This window comes from Harpia harpyja, chromosome 1, assembly GCF_026419915.1.
Source record: "Harpia harpyja isolate bHarHar1 chromosome 1, bHarHar1 primary haplotype, whole genome shotgun sequence".
NCBI classification, from domain to species: Eukaryota; Metazoa; Chordata; class Aves; order Accipitriformes; family Accipitridae; genus Harpia; species Harpia harpyja.
Window position 1 is genome coordinate 87,468,605 of NC_068940.1, and position 15,891 is coordinate 87,484,495.

At 39.6% G+C, this 15,891-nt stretch overlaps 1 protein-coding gene across 1 annotated transcript in view; it reads left to right on the top strand.

Annotated features, from left to right (window-relative positions):
* Positions 1-15,891, top strand: part of MALRD1 (MAM and LDL receptor class A domain containing 1) — a 296,040-nt gene that overhangs the window by 198,342 nt on the left and 81,807 nt on the right. Inside the window, exons 30-31 of the mRNA XM_052803955.1 lie at positions 316-477; positions 11,312-11,469. Coding sequence (XP_052659915.1) covers positions 316-477; positions 11,312-11,469 — 320 coding nt within the window. The remainder of the gene's footprint in view (positions 1-315; positions 478-11,311; positions 11,470-15,891) is intronic.

Sequence of the window (15,891 nt, forward strand, 5' to 3'; positions counted from 1 at the left end):
AATTGGCTGGGAATCATTCTGTCCATTCACTTTGAATAATAACTAAAATTGGTGAAGTCATCGGTCTGTCTTCAAGACTTACATGGACATATATCTGTAATAAAGTTTAAGGCTGTTTATACCTGCTCGGGAAGTGAAGGGTGAATTTTTTCTTTCCTCCCTAATTACCACATATTATTTATGTCAGTACATGGAACACAGGGAATCATAGCATTAGCTAAACAGAATCCTTTCCATTACCATGTACAGTATGTTCATTACAGCCTTTTACATATAACAGCTGGGATGATAATTTACTTCTTGCTCTATTTTCAGGTTACTACACAAGTATTCCTGGAAGCTGTAACTTTGAAACACAAGATCAAGAATGGACCACTGTATGCGGATTAACTCAGGACCCTAGTGATGATTTTGACTGGAATATTAGCAACAGTGCTGTCACAGGACAAACGGGTCCTGATACTGACCATACACCAGGTATTGGCATGTGTTGTACATCACTTTTGGGAAAATGAAATATTCACTGAATTTAAAAAAGTCCTGTAGATTAGTGCCAAGATAACAGCAAATCTCAGTGTGATCAGCTGAGCTTATTGTATATGCAGACAAATCATAGTGAGCAATTAGCACAGTTCACAGAGCAGTTACAACAAGCATTTAAAATGTTCACTTTTACATTAAAATTACAATAGAGGATATGTAACACAAAAAAGCCACGCAAAAAACTATATTAAATGTTTTAACATATTGAGTTTTGTTGTTTATACTATCTGGTAACTTCTAGTTCTGTCTGACCACAAAACCAAACAGCCTGGCATAGTAGCCTATTAGCAACCTTTTTAAACATTGCTTCAGCAGCACTGTAATTTTATAGATTGCTCTTTTCAGAGTGGTCCTGATTATATCATTCTTTATACTCCACTTCAGCTTGATGCATTTGTTTAGTAATTTCCTAGACAATGAGCTGCTAAATATAATGTGAAGACTAATTAATCATCACATCTGGGACACAACAGACATCTTTCTAAAATAGTACGGCTTGCCTGTACAAATGTTGTAACTGTCTCTGCGTCTGCAATGATATTATTAATTAAGGGGTTATTTGAAAACTTTTAAAGAACTAGAGATATGAAATTTTAACACAATAGAAGAGGATGTATTTGTCAATAATCATGGATCACTAAGATATTCCATCAGGTCTTGCTCAGATGTGCCGTGACAGTGAAGCCACGCACTGCTGAATGGCTGAAAAACTTTGGATAAACAAAGGTGTGAATAATAGTCCAGCCATCCATTTCTCTCAGGTCACCTGAGCACAGAGTGTAGAGCTTGTATTAAGCAGCACCTTGACTGAGATCATCAGATGACCCTGACTGTGTTGTAGTCAGTCTCTGGAAAACCTTGTTGCATTGCAGGCATTTTTATAGGCAGCTCCATGAAAGTATCAGCTTTGCATTTCCAATATCAGACAAAACAACATTAGGACATGTTGCTAACCTTTAACTCACTCATGTTTTTCTAAGAACCCAGCTTAATCTGTTGTTATCTTTCCCTCTCCCGATCACTAGCTCTGCATTTTTCTTGCCAGTCATTAGTATTTTATTAATTCCTTATAGAAGTCACTGGATTCAAATGAAATCTCTGTATGAAACCTTGTGTGTCAGGCCCTAATGCTCGTGGTTTCTGAAGTGTAACTGCAGTATGAATAGAAAACATTGGGCTGATACTTGTAGAAGATGGTCATCTGACTAATAGGGATGAAGAAAAAGTGGACGCATTCGATGTGGTTTTTGCCTCAGCCTTTAACAATACTGATAGACCTTGGGCTGCTCGGTCCCCTGAATTGGAGGACCATTAGTGTGGGAACAGTGACTTTCCATTTGTGGACACTGAAATTGTAAAGACCAGCTGTATCAGCTGAATGTTCACAAGTCCATGCGGCCTGATGGCATTCATCCCAGAGTACTGAAGGAGCTAGAGGATGCTATGGCAGGACCCCTCTCAATCATCTGCCAAAGGTCTTGGGAGCCTGGGGAAATCCCTGCTGACTGGAAGCTAGCCAATGTTATTGCAGCCTACAAAAAGGGTGTGAGGGAACACCCAGGGATCTACAGACCTCTTAGTCTAACCTCAGTTCCTAGAAAAATTATGGAGAATATTGTGCTGCGTACTACTGAAAGGCATTTAAAGAATATGCAATCATCAGGCACAGTCAACACGGGTTCACAAAGGGAAAGTCCTGTTTAACTAATTTGATCTCCTTCCATGATAACGTCACTTGCCTGGTGGATGAAGGGAAGGCGGTGGATGTAGTTTTTCTGGATTTTAGTAAGGCTTTTGATACTGTCCCTCACAGCATCCTTCCGGACAAGTTGTCCAACTGTGGGATGAGCGGGTTCACGGTGTGCTGGGTGAAGAACTGGCTGAAGGGCAGAGCTCAAAGTGTTGTACTGAATGGGGCTACATCTGGTTGGCAACTGGTCAGCAGTGGTGTTCCTCGGGGTTCAATTCTAGGGCCAGTTCTGTTCAATATATTTATCAATGATCTGGATGCAGGAGTTGAATGCACCATTAGCTAGTTTGCTGATGATACCAAACTGGGAGGTGCTGTTGACTCTCTTGAGGGACAAGAGGTCTTGCCAAGGGATCTAGATAGATTGGAGCATGGGGCTATGATTAATGGGATGAAATTTAACAAGTTGAAATGCTGGATTCTGCGCCTAGGATGGAGTAATGCTGGGCACAAGTCTAAATTGGGAGAGGAGTAGCTGGAGATCAGCCCTGCAGAAAGGGATCTGGGGGTGCTGGCTGACAGCAGGCTCAGTGTGAGTCAGCAGTGTGCCCTGGCAGCCAAGAGGGCAAACCACATCCTGGGGTGCATCAAACACAGAGTAACTAGCTGGTCAAAAGAGGGGATTATCCTGCTATATTCAGTGTTGATGCGGCCTCGCCCTGAGTACTCTGCACAGTTCTGGGCCCACAATTTAAGAAGGATGTGAAGGTCCTTGGATGCCTCCAGAGGAGGGCAACACAGCTGGTGAAAGTGCTGGAAGGAATGTCCTCTGAGGAGCAGCTGAGGACTTTGGGCTTGTCTAGTTTGGAGGAAAGGAGGCTGAGGGGTGACCTCATTGCTCTGTAGAGCTTCCTGAGGAGGCGAAGTGGAGAGGGAGGTGCTGAGCTCTTCTCCTTGGAATCCAGTGGTAGGACACATGGGAATGGTTCAAAGCTGCATCAAGGGAGGTTTAGACTGGACATTAGGAAGCATTTGTTTACCGAGAGGGTGGTCAAACACTGGAACAGGCTTCCTAGAGAGGTGGTCAATGCCCCAAGCCTGTCAGTATTTAAGAGGCATTTGGACAGTGCCCTTAATAACATGCTTTAACTTGGTCAGCTCTGAATTGGTCAGGCAGTTGGACTAGGTGATCGTTGTAGGTCCCTTCCAGCTGAAATATTGTATTCTATTCTGATAAATTTCTGGTATACAAAGAGTCTGACTTTAGAAGTTGAATTCTCTGAAAGTGTAACTGGCTACGATATTACTCTTCTCCTTGTCAACGGTTTGAATAATCTACTTTTCCTGGAGTGTGGTACCATCCTAATGAATTTTAGAAAAACATGCAATGATACACTGGTCCTTAAAGAATGGCTGAGGAGCAGTGTGTGTGGATGCGTGTGAAATGCTTAAGGTTCCTACCTAAGATCTTGGTTTAACTTACCTCCCCGACATTGGCTTGCCAGAAATCTTAATATAGAAGTGTTTCCCTAGATGACCCTACAAGATGTTGCTGATAGACTACTACCAGAATGCCTACTGATTGTTAGGAGAATGAAATTGTATTGATAGGCAATTACAGTTATCTGTGTTGTGTAGACAGCAAGCTATAATTGTATATTTTAATATATAAATATAAAATCATATAATATTAATGTAGATTATACAATATAATAAATCTGGTTGGAATATTAATTTCCATCATAAATATGCCAGTCTCTATTTGATAAGTGCTTAGCTCTCCTTTCCAGAAGCTTGAATGGTTAGAAACACTATTTTGATTTCTATCTAATCAGCTGTGATGGGTAAACCCTGGCTGAATGCCAGGTGCCCACCAGAGCCGTTCTATCACTCCCCCTCCTTCTCAGCTGAACAGGGGAGAGAAAATATAACAAAGAGCTTGTGGGTCGAGATAAGGATAGGAGAGATCACTCACCAATTACTGTCATGGGCAAAACAGACTCAGTTTGGGGAAAATTAACTCGATTTATTACAAATCAACTGGAGTAGGGTAATGAGAAATAAAACCAAATCTCAGAACACCTTCCCTCCACCACTCCCTTCTTCCTGGGCACAACTTCACTCCCGGATTCTCTACCAACCCCCCAGTGGCACAGGGAGACGGGGATGGGGTTTACGGTCAGTTCATCACATGTTATTTCTGCCGCTTCATCCTCCTCAGGGGGAGGACTCATCACACTCTTCCCCTGCTCCAGCATGGGGTCCCACCCACGGGAGACAGTCCTCCACGAACTTCTCCAACGTGGGTCCTTCCCACGGGCTGCAGTTCTTCACGAACTGCTCCAGCATGGGACCTTTCCATGGGGTGCAGTCCTTCAGGAACAGGCTGCTCCAGCGTGGGTCCTGCACGGGGTCACAAGTCCTGCCAGAAAACCTGCTCCGTGGGCTCCTCTCTCCACAGATCCGCAGGTCCTGCCAGGAGCCTGCTCCAGCGCAGGGTTCCCACGGGGTCACAGCCTCCTTCGGGAACCCACCTGCTCCGGCGTGGGGTCCTCCACGGGCTGCAGGTGGATATCTGCTCCACCGTGGACCTCCATGGACTGCAGGGGGACAGCCTGCCTCACCATGGTCTTCCCCACGGTCTGCAGGGGAATCTCTGCTCTGGTGCCTGGAGCATCTCCTCCCCCTCCTTCTTCACTGACCTTGGTGTCCGCAGGGTTGTTTCTCTTACATGTTCTCACTCCTCTCTCCGGCTGCCGAATACCGTCTGTCCCAATTTTTTTCCTTCTTAAAAATGTTATCACAGAGGCGTTACCACTATCGCTGATTGGCTCAGCCTTGGCCAGTGGCGGGTCCGTCTTAGAGCCGGCTGGTATGGGCTCTCTCGAACACAGGGGAAGCTTCCAGCAGCTTCTTACAGAAGCCACCCCTGTAATCCCCCCCGCTACCAAAACCTTGCCACACAAAGCCAATACATGAGCAAGTATAGTTAGTATTCAATGTAGAAGCATCACAATCTCTACTGTTTTTCTCTTGAATTTGTAAGCAGCATGGTCTCTGGGTTTTGACTCTTTTTTGGTGATTTACATTTCCAAAATCAACAGAGACATCTTATCAGCGGGTTGTTGTAACCGTTTCTGTCCTACTCATTTATCCTCCCTTTTCCTTTAGAGAATTCTGCACCTGCTGCAGGAGCTGCTCACCTGATCATGATGGAACTGCTTATCTGCCACACATCACAGTTTTTCATTTTAGAGGAAGCAGACATCCATACTAGTTTGTGTTGCTATTGCAGGCTGTAAATGTGGAAGTTCATTCCTCTTAGAAAGGGACAGAACAGACAGGTAGAGGTACAAACTTTTGCAACTGTCCCAGGCAAGCTGTTCCTTGCAAATCAGTAGTCTGACTTGCTTTCTTGCTGTTCCTTTGATGCAGTGTAATGACAAAACAATCAGTAGCCCTTGGCTCTTCAAGATTTTGTGTGCTTTTCTATTTCAGTTTCTCTCATTTAATTGGTTCTTCTTTGCTTCTGTTAAATTACCCAGCAATTGTAAGAAAAACAAAGTTAATAAAAAGCAAAGGAAAAGGAAAACAAAATTAGAGCAAATGTGTTTGCAAAATTACCCAGATTTGTAATTTACTTGTAAATTAACTGGGCAAGAAATATTCACATTAGCTATAAAGAAATCACTTGTCAGAATTGCCAACAGCCTAGATACTGATGACCTGTAATGTCCAGAAGTATCTATCAGCCCATTCCCGACTGAAATCCAATTCCTTCTTGTTCCAAACTCATTTCCTCTAGTTACTAAGTATATAAATTCATCGTACAGAGCATGCATGCCATTATAGCAATATAATGAAGTCTGTGATATTATACCAACTTTGTATTAAGAGTATTGGCACAACTTTGTGTGGAGGAATCTCATATTTCTTTAAATATGTCTTATATTGCTTCATGTAACACAACTTAAATTGACATTACAGATTTCAGATGGATAGAAATGTTAAATTGAAAAAATTTTGCATCAGTTTAATAAAATTAACTTATTGCATTGGTACAGTCTCTGGGAGAAGATAAGTCCTGTAATTTGAAAACAAAGACTTTTAGTGATAAACAACAACTATGTTTCACCTGTTTAACATTCTGCAATCTGACCAGTGTGTAGCTCATGCAGGTCTCAAATTCAAAAATATTCCTTTCCATACATTTCCTTCTCAAATCATTCTTTCTTGCTCAAAACCAGGACACTTTCAACCTTTTGCCACTGCATCTGTGAGCTATTTAAATATTCAGAGGATGTAGCTGATTAAGTGCAGAACATTTCAACCTCAAAAACTTCAGCCAAATGCAAAATCAAACTTGTTTAACTTTTGCTATGTATCGTATATCATTTTGCCATATATCTTATATCATGTACCAAGGAGTCGGTCACCTTGGTCTTCCAGTTTGCTGGTCAGTATGCAACTATATGTGACCATTGTATTTATGAAGTATATAGTATATCTGTGTCATTATAATATTTAAAATAGTATTTTCTCTCCTGACAAAATGTATGTGTTTCTTGAAAAAGCTTGAGGCATAACATGATACCCAGATAAGCTCACTGAAAACATCATCTCAAACAAGATTGCTTCAAAGACCATGAGAGAAACTAAGAACATTTCCTTAATAGCCATTACAATTTACAAATAGCCCAAATTCTGGGTTTCCTTTGGCTGAGATCCATACTGAATAATTCTCATTCTGAAAAAATGATCATCTGCAGGTCTGTAAGAATGGCGTGTTGAACAGCAGTTTGAAAGCCCATTACATAGCTTCATTTTATGAGTGAAAGGCCTAAAATTGCAATCAATTTTAGGTAGAAATAACTGCAGCTCACTTCAGACAGGAAATAATTTTTTATAGTTTCACCTCAGTCCAAGTGGGTCTGACTCTTGAAATAACTGGGCAATGAACAGCTTTCTGATTTTGCTTTCTTAAAATCTATATTTGCCACCTTACTAATAAGAAGTGCTAGATTGTATCTCATATTGATCTTACAATATGCTGAAAAAAACCTTCTTATTTTTGTTCTAACACAATTTTTTTTTAGTGATGGAAAAATTGTAGGAGAAGGAAATCATTTGCCTTCTAGATCTTACAATGAGGCTGGCAGCCAGGGGGCTTTCATCAGTCTGCTAGAAAATTTAGAGATCATGCCTTAGCATCTGATGCTTATACTATTTTTATAATTTGTCAATATAGGGAAGAGCTAAATTTTAAAAATTGAGTCTATCACTATCCAGTTTGTCTTACAAATATTTCTTTCCTTTCCAGGATAGCAGTTAGTTGATTCAATATTTTTTCTGTGCATCTGCCTCAACACCATCACAATTGCTACTCTCCTTACAATCATATCTTCTTAAAAGTTACATCCCCCACACATGTATAAATCATATACCTTATTCTTCAAATCTGCATTCTTGAATTATTTTACTTTAATGAAGAATGAGATTTGAGAAACTTTAAGTTGCAAAACATGTAAAACTACACTCTCAGATTCAGCTGCAGAATACATGAGTTCATCTATGAGGGGTGGGTATACTGAGTGGGTATGAAGGCCCCAAGTTTATTTTTAAGGATTTGAGAAATTATTGCCATAAGAAAGAGAAGATGGTATAGTACAGATGCACAATTTACACAAGTTCATCCACAAGTTATTTCAAAAACTCCTTTCACAGGAATAGCCATCTTCTTTACAAAATGTTCATTAAAATTTCTCTAATAATACAAAGCAAAAAACTGTCCTAATTGGAAGGGAATAAATTTTTTCAGATATATCACTTGTTAATCAGCTGTTTACAGAGAGGCTTAGAAGAGCTTATATGGGGCTGGCTGGACTACTATTATGATTCTGATCATGTTTTATATGTCTTGTGTCCCTTAAAAGAAAAGTTAGGATACATTCCTTAGATTAAAAGTTCTGAACTTTTTTCTCCTTAGAAGACTAAGCATGACCTTCAACAGTGTCAACAGAAAAAAAAAAAAGTTTCTCTTAGCTGAATAACTGAGGTATTTTAAAAGTTTGAAAATAGAGTTTTGAAAGAGCTTACTTAAAAAGTTCTTGCAGAAACAAAGCTTAGTGAGCAGCCTTACTAATTCTGACTACCTTACCAATGCGTTCCATCATTTCATACATTTATGTAAGTAAAGAACAGATAGGACTAATTGGCTGACTTTCTGAATACTATTAATACTGTGGTTTGGGACAGTAATTTTGCAGTTCATATGCAGAAGCTCCTACTTGGTGACTTCTGCAAGAACTGGAGGTTTGGTATAATGGAGAGGTACTACAGTTCAGAATATACTGTTTTGCCCATTTTACAGACAGGGACTGAAGGTATGTTTGCACATGCACTGTCTTCCTAGTTTATGTCTGTATTTCATGGTGTCCTTGAGATCGGCTTCCCAGATGACCCAAAGGTGTGGTATGTGTGCCCTCCGGAGAGGACAGCACACAAGCACACCAAGCCACGGCTCTACATTAACTCTGAAATACAGGTAGGACACTCATGCCTCTCATGAGCTGGAATGCCCCTTCCACAGAGTAATGCAAGGATGCTTACCAGGAGGTCTGTCTTTCTGCATTTTGGAGTACAGACTGTCTGTATGGCCATGACTGGAACATATCCCACCACAGGAGAACCGTCTGAAGGGAATAGTTTGATTGCAGTGCCCTCTGTGCCCCTTAGCTTAGATAAAAAATATAAGTCTACCCTCCTGTTTTGACAGCAAAGTTGTTTGGTCAGTAAAACTACATTAAAAAGCCTTACCAGGCTGCCCAGACCTGCTCTCTGAGCTCAGAGCTTCAGCAGCCACTTGTAGTGGCTGTTGCCAGGTGGTGTGGGTGAAGATGACTTTGCATTTCATCCATTGATGCTTACTCTAACACTGTCGCAGCTACCCTCTACTTGACCCTCACCAAATAGCAGCAAGTGTCCAGCCAACTGCACCCCTGTTTTGGGTCTGGCTGAGATGGAGTTAATTCTCCCCCTAGCAGCCCTCGTAGTGCTGTGCTCTGTATTGGTAGCTAGAAAGGCGTTGATAACACACCAGTGTTCTGCCTACTGCTGAGCAGTGCTCGCACAGCATCAAAGCTATCTCGTCAACATTTCCCCCCCTTCACCAGCAGGCTGGGGGTGGGCAAGATCTTGGGAGGGGATAAAGCCAGGACAGCTGACCCAAACTGACCAAAGGGATATTCCATACCATGACGTCTGCTCAGCAATAAAAGCTAACTAAAGGGAGGAGGAAGTGGGGGGCATTCGCTGTTTACGTTTGTCTTCCGGAGCAACCGCGATGTGTACTGAAGCCCTGCTTCCCAGGAAGTGGCCAGACATTGCCTGCTGATGGGAAGTAGAGAATAAAATCTTTTGGTTTCCTTTGCTTCTGCACACCACCTTTGCTTTCACTTTATTAAACTGTCCTTATCTCGACCCACGAGCCTTTCGTTATATTTTCTCTCCCCTGTCCAGTTGAGGAGGGGAATGATAGAGTGGCTTTGCTGGGCACCTGGCGTCCAGCCAGGGTCAGCCCACCACAACCCCTCTTAAGTAGGTCTTAACACTACCCTCAGCCTACCAGGAATAAAAATTCAAGCCACAGTTACAAATGCAAAGGAGATTCAGACAGCAATAACTTACCTTAGATAAAATATGCTACCTGGATCTTGACACACCTTCCCAGCCCCTCCCAACCCCAGTCTAGCCTGATGAAAGTCTCAGTCACTCTGAAGCCTTCTCCTTGTAAAGGACTGCAAAGTTAAGCTAAAGCTTTGGGTTTGAGCCTGATTATGGTCTTGAGTTAGAAGGGGATTCTTTTGGTTTGGTTTGGGTTTGAGTTTGGGTTTTTTTCCCCCCGAAGAAGGCCCTTTGAGATAGTTAACCATCTATTTTGGCTGCAGCTAAGGCATCACTTCCATGCTAGATTAGAGAGAGTGCACTGTGCTTTACCTGCTGCTATAGCATGCTGCCAGTGAAGTTACAGAGAGACCAAATCTGGAAAGATGTCAGAATCCCATTACCAATGAAAACTGAAGAAAACACTAGAACGCAAAGACAAAATCTTGATCTGGTTATAATGAAGGGGAATTCAGTCTTTTACATCAGGAACAAGTACTGAGCCATGGGGTTGAATCCTCCTTTGGAGTAGTTCAACTACTCCAAAACAACTAGTAATGCAGCTCTGATCTTCAGGTGTTGTTTCTTTTGGATTTAAGAGGAAGTTGTCTGCTAAGTTCTTCTGTGTATTGCTGCTCAGGACAGCCCCAGCAGGTGCCCTCCTCTTTGTGAAAAATCTCTCCTCTTCACCACAGAAGGTTCTGTCATACTATTCTCTCCATGCAGAACCAAACCTTGCTTTTACCATAGCAGATGCAATTGAAGTGATGACAAGGAAGGAGCTACAGCTAGTTAATAAAAAAGAAACCAAGTCAGCAGCTTAATTTGTATTTAACCACTTGCTTTTGGTGTTGTGTGTTCATTTTAGGTGATAGGCCTCTTTTTGGGGTGTAAGAGGGCAGCATCTTTTTCTGCTTTGAATTGACTTTAATGCTACCTTGTGGTTCTTCAGTAGCAGCTGAACAATAGGAAATGTGGATATCTTGGCCCACTAACAATCTTCAGGTCTTCGATGTATTCCCTACTGTCATGCTGCATTGACAGGGAATTTTCCTGGGTAAGAGCTATCAGCAAATGTGCTCCTGACTCCTGCAATGTCAACCTTTAAACTGATCCTTAGAATCTGTGAGTGAGTGTTTGTGTTTGCAACATATTTTAAATTTGTTATTCAAGTATGAATCAAGTATTTACACAAGGATAAAAAAGACAGAGTGAGCTCTGAGGAAGGTTATATTAATATTGTATGTAAAAAACAGAAGTACACAAAATATTAACAGGGCAGATATCTGTACAACCAAGGTAGGGTATACATATATGTGGTAAAAGACACCAGTATCTGTGTGTATAAAAATGTTTATGCTCTGAAGCATAAAGTAGTATTGAAAAACTATAAATGTTTCTTATCTTTTTATTAAGGTAAAGGACAGCATTTTTTGTATGTAAACTTATCTGCCCAGAAGGAAGGAAACAGAGCAAGGATAATTACCACCAAACTATTCCCAGCTAGCCTTGGGGTCTGTAGGGTTCGGTTCTGGTTCTGGATGTTTGCTTCTGGGCAAGCAGGAGTCTTAAAGGTAAGAGAAAAAGCACTTCTATTATATCATGACATAGCAATATTTGCTTTAGTAATATTTGCATTTCAGTGTCTAGAATGAGCAAAATCTCAGAGCTTATATTAACAGTACTTCATTACAACTTCACTGCAGTTACACCTATATACAAATTTTTTGCCGATGATCAAGTGACAATTCTGTTTTAGTTTTAATTCCACTTGAACTCTTTTTGCTACCTATGTAAGAATTAACATTGCATGTTTGACTACCATACTACATACCAAACCTACCAAACATCACCACAGTTCTCTGCACAATTCACTCTTTACCATAAAATAGAGGCACTTTCCAACGTTAAGGACAAAACCAGGATGTGTTTTAAAATAAAAATTTTAAACATATTAATGTAACCATGTTTGAAGGGTGTTTGATTAAAATAACTGGAAATAAAACATTTAACAATATTAATAATTATAGCTCAAGCTTCCATGAAAATGTCTTCTTGCTGTTCCTCAAGCATCCTTAATGGGCACGCTTTTAGTTGTTAAGTACCCTAGTAAAAGTCAAAGCAGTGACATGAACCCTTGGCAAACAATTTGTTTCCTGTGGCTCACTGAATAAATATGTTACATAGTGCCTTCTTTAGAGGTCTGGGCAATACTCCTATCTGTGGCAGTTTGTTAAATTTTGAAAATACACGTTATGTCAGTTTTACTATGTGTGACAGAATATAAAAATTTACATATACTATCAAACTCCTGAAATAAATTAGTCTATCTTAAAAGTGAGCAACAATACTTTTGTGGTCTTGGACCTGGAATTAAGTCAGGAATTTTGGACAACTGTTTAAGTATTTATTCTCTTTGGTCTGGTTCTCCACTGTAAAGGACAATTAGCAAAATTCCGTGGGATTATAGTGCAATTCAGGCTGGAAGGGCCTCAGGAGGTCTCTAGTTCAACTTCCTGCTCCAAACACAGTCAAATACAAGATCACACTAGGTGGCTCAGGAATTTACCCGGTCTTGAAAACTTCTATAAACAGAGACTACTCGAACTCTCTGGGCAACCTCTGCCACTGCTCGACTGTCCAGCATGAAAAGGCTTCTCCTTATATCCAGCCAAAGAATAATGTTACCTTTCATTCCACCTTTTGTCTACCTTTAAGTAATTTTTTTCAGGATGGGGTTTGCATCTCAATTTTATCTCTAGCACCTAGTTCAGGGATACTCTGAGTATTGCTATAAACTTAATTAATAGTAACAAAGAAAAAAAGCTGTATTATGTGAAGTTAGTATAAGCAGCAGATACTTCTGCTTTTCAAACAGATTTTAAATGTTTCAGATTGCGTTATTTTAACATTTCTTTCTATCTAGTGAATAAAAATACTCAAAATGTATTCTTCCCAAAGATACTTCAGTTATTTAAGATGAATTTTTAAGAAGTGTTTATATTGCAATCTTGTAATTTTATTATCTGATTACAGCTTTTAAAATACTCTGCCATATCTTCAAGTCCATTCTTTCCAGTTTACATTATTCATCCTTCCATGTACGCAGTTTGCACATTAAGATCAAGAAAACAAAACAGTAGGTAAAGGTCAAGAGCAATTCCAGACTAAATTGAAATAAAAAGCAAACAGCAATTGCTTTTTGGATCTGTTGGTAACTGAAATACTGTGAGATTATCTATGATTACCTATTTGTTTAAATTCAACTATCCTGGATGTTACAGCATGCAAGAGTACAGACAAGATTTTTTGAAGGAGCTTCTGAAGTTTTTCAAGCATCACAGAACACTTTAACATTAGTGAATAAGTAGATGTGTGTGGCCTATGTGTGAGACAGTAGGCAAGCCAAACAGCGTCTGCTTCTTAATTTATTATTTTGCATTTCAGACAGACTAGTTTAATTAAGTCTCATTACCTTCAATTTCATAAATAGATCCATAAAGGATTGTCTTACTCCCACATACAAATAAGGTTCCCTGTTTATGGCTTTGCAACATGTACTCTTTATGTAGCAACATATAACAATATTCATAACAGACTGAAGTACTCAGCAAGGAATTATCATCCTATCACAGACCCAATCTACCCTTATGGACATTTTGTTTTTTTCTATCAAACTAATAATGCATTTCAGCATCAACTGTTGCTGATATTAAATCAAGAATATAAATGAACTGTAACCATTTAAGTGAAAAAAAAGTCTAAAAGAACAAAAAAGAAAACCAAAACCAGCAGCCCAAAACTTCAAAAGCAACAGCTCAGTGAAGATTTTGTTCAGGTTGCACTGGAGGTGAAAAAAGTCAAACTGTAATAGGAAGTCTGAATAATGTGTTACAATACAGTAACATCAGTACAAAAGCTGATGTTATAGCTGTTATCTGAAATACAGCTATCTGGTCAAGTCTGAATTAAAAAATAAAAGGAGTGCAGATATAGAACATACCGAGATATGTGATTAAAACAACATACAGGGAATCTGTAAAAAAGAAAGATAAAAATGAAGGATGTATTGGTACAGGAAGTAGATGTGGTAGAACTACCCAAAATAATGTGAAGTTATGGGAATAATCCTGTTTTAACCCAGAAAAGGAAGTAGTCACTGAGAACAGAGAAAAAGGAATTAAAAGGGCTTCTCTTCTGTATTCACAATGCACATTTCAATTGCACAATTCTATTGTCATAAACTCTGTAATTTGTTCATAGGGAAACCAAAAGCATAGATTATTATTATTATTATCTTTAAAAAGGACACAATGTTTACAGCAATTCTTGCATTAACATAGAACAGATGCTATTTGAAAGAGATTTGAACACTTAGGCTTCAGAACATCAGTCAACTATTATCCAACAGGAGAAAAAAGTTGCTTCATAATGATTAAGTACAAAACCACTAGCTTTCCCTCGGTATATATGGTAACAGCCTTTGAGAGGTGAGTTTTTCAGCACTAAATACATGACTGTTCTAATATACCAATTAATATGCTCCGAACAAGAATAGCTCTTAATATAAACAATTTTTACTGCGTTATGCTGCATATGTAAGTTAAAAACATGCATTTCTCTTCACATTTTTATGACATTTAGTTGCATTTAATGAAGCAGGAGAAAAGTTTCAGCAAGAAAGGGAGGTGATTTTCACATCTGTTTCATTCCAATGGGGATCCTATTGGTCATCTGTCAGACAGAAAACATTCAGCTTTCATTAAGCTTCAGCATTCTGTGTCTGTCCATTTACTTCAGGAGTTTGTCATACAATTGAGAATTAAAACCAAAATTAATTCCCTATGTGATAGTATAACTCTAATATATCAATTTTTTCTGCCTTGGTATTTGTTGATAAAAACAGAACTGAGGTATAGTAAATTTTGGTATAGGGCAGGTCAATTCTACTAAAAATGACTAAATTTTTTATTATTGCAAACTTGTGTTTAAAGAAATAAAGAGAGAAGAGGTAGATAACTGTCAAGAATGAGTGGTTTGGACCGCTTAAAGAATCACAATCAAAGGTATTAGCAAAAGTGATTTAACAGGAGTCTATAAAAGCATGACTTCACAAAGTTCTATGGCAAGGTTCACTCTATTACTTAAGCCATGGATGAAGCATAAAAAGGAAAATCAAGTTAGAATCAAACTAGAATGATTTATACAGAGACCAAAAATGCAAAAGAGTAAGGGAGAAACATACAAAGGAAAATTGAGTTAGAATTTCTTTTTCATGATTTGCACAGAGATCGGAGATGCAGAAAGGTAGGAGAGACCCTCCCATTGAGTCATGAAGTTCAGAGACGACCCCCTTGCTTTCTAAACTCCTGATGGATCTTAGGTGCAGCTGGATCCACTCCTAGTCCCAGACTTGGTCAACGCTTTATGTCTGGAAAGATTATATGTGTGTATCAGCAGTCTGAGGTGCATTCACAGTTTAAAGTGAATCACAAGATTTAGCAGTACTTAATCTTTGACTAAGTTAACATTTTACAAAGTGGTTAAGTAGAATTTACTACAATCACAACAGTGACTTAATTATAGATTCAAAAAAGCAATATTTATACTATACTTGCTATCAGATACCTGAGTCAATTCACATACACATGCACACAGACACTACGATAGATAAACATATAAACAGGTATACCTGTTAAAAATTCCCCTTGAGTTCAGTGAAATATTCATGTCAAATATCTCAGCATTTCTGGATGGGTGAAGGGTTGCACCTCAAGGAGTGAAGGGTATCAGCCCAGGTCCCATCGTCAGCTTTTGGCGACTGTCCTCCAATTTTCGCAAACTGGAGAGTTTGTGAGCTCCGAAAGGTGTCCCAGTCAGAGGGAGATGCTGGTCACAGCCCGCTGCGGGCCAGGAGAGCTCAGAGGGCCTCACTTGGGACCACTGTTAATAGGTTCACAAGATGATTGACTTTCGTCAGTGTAATTCCATTCTGG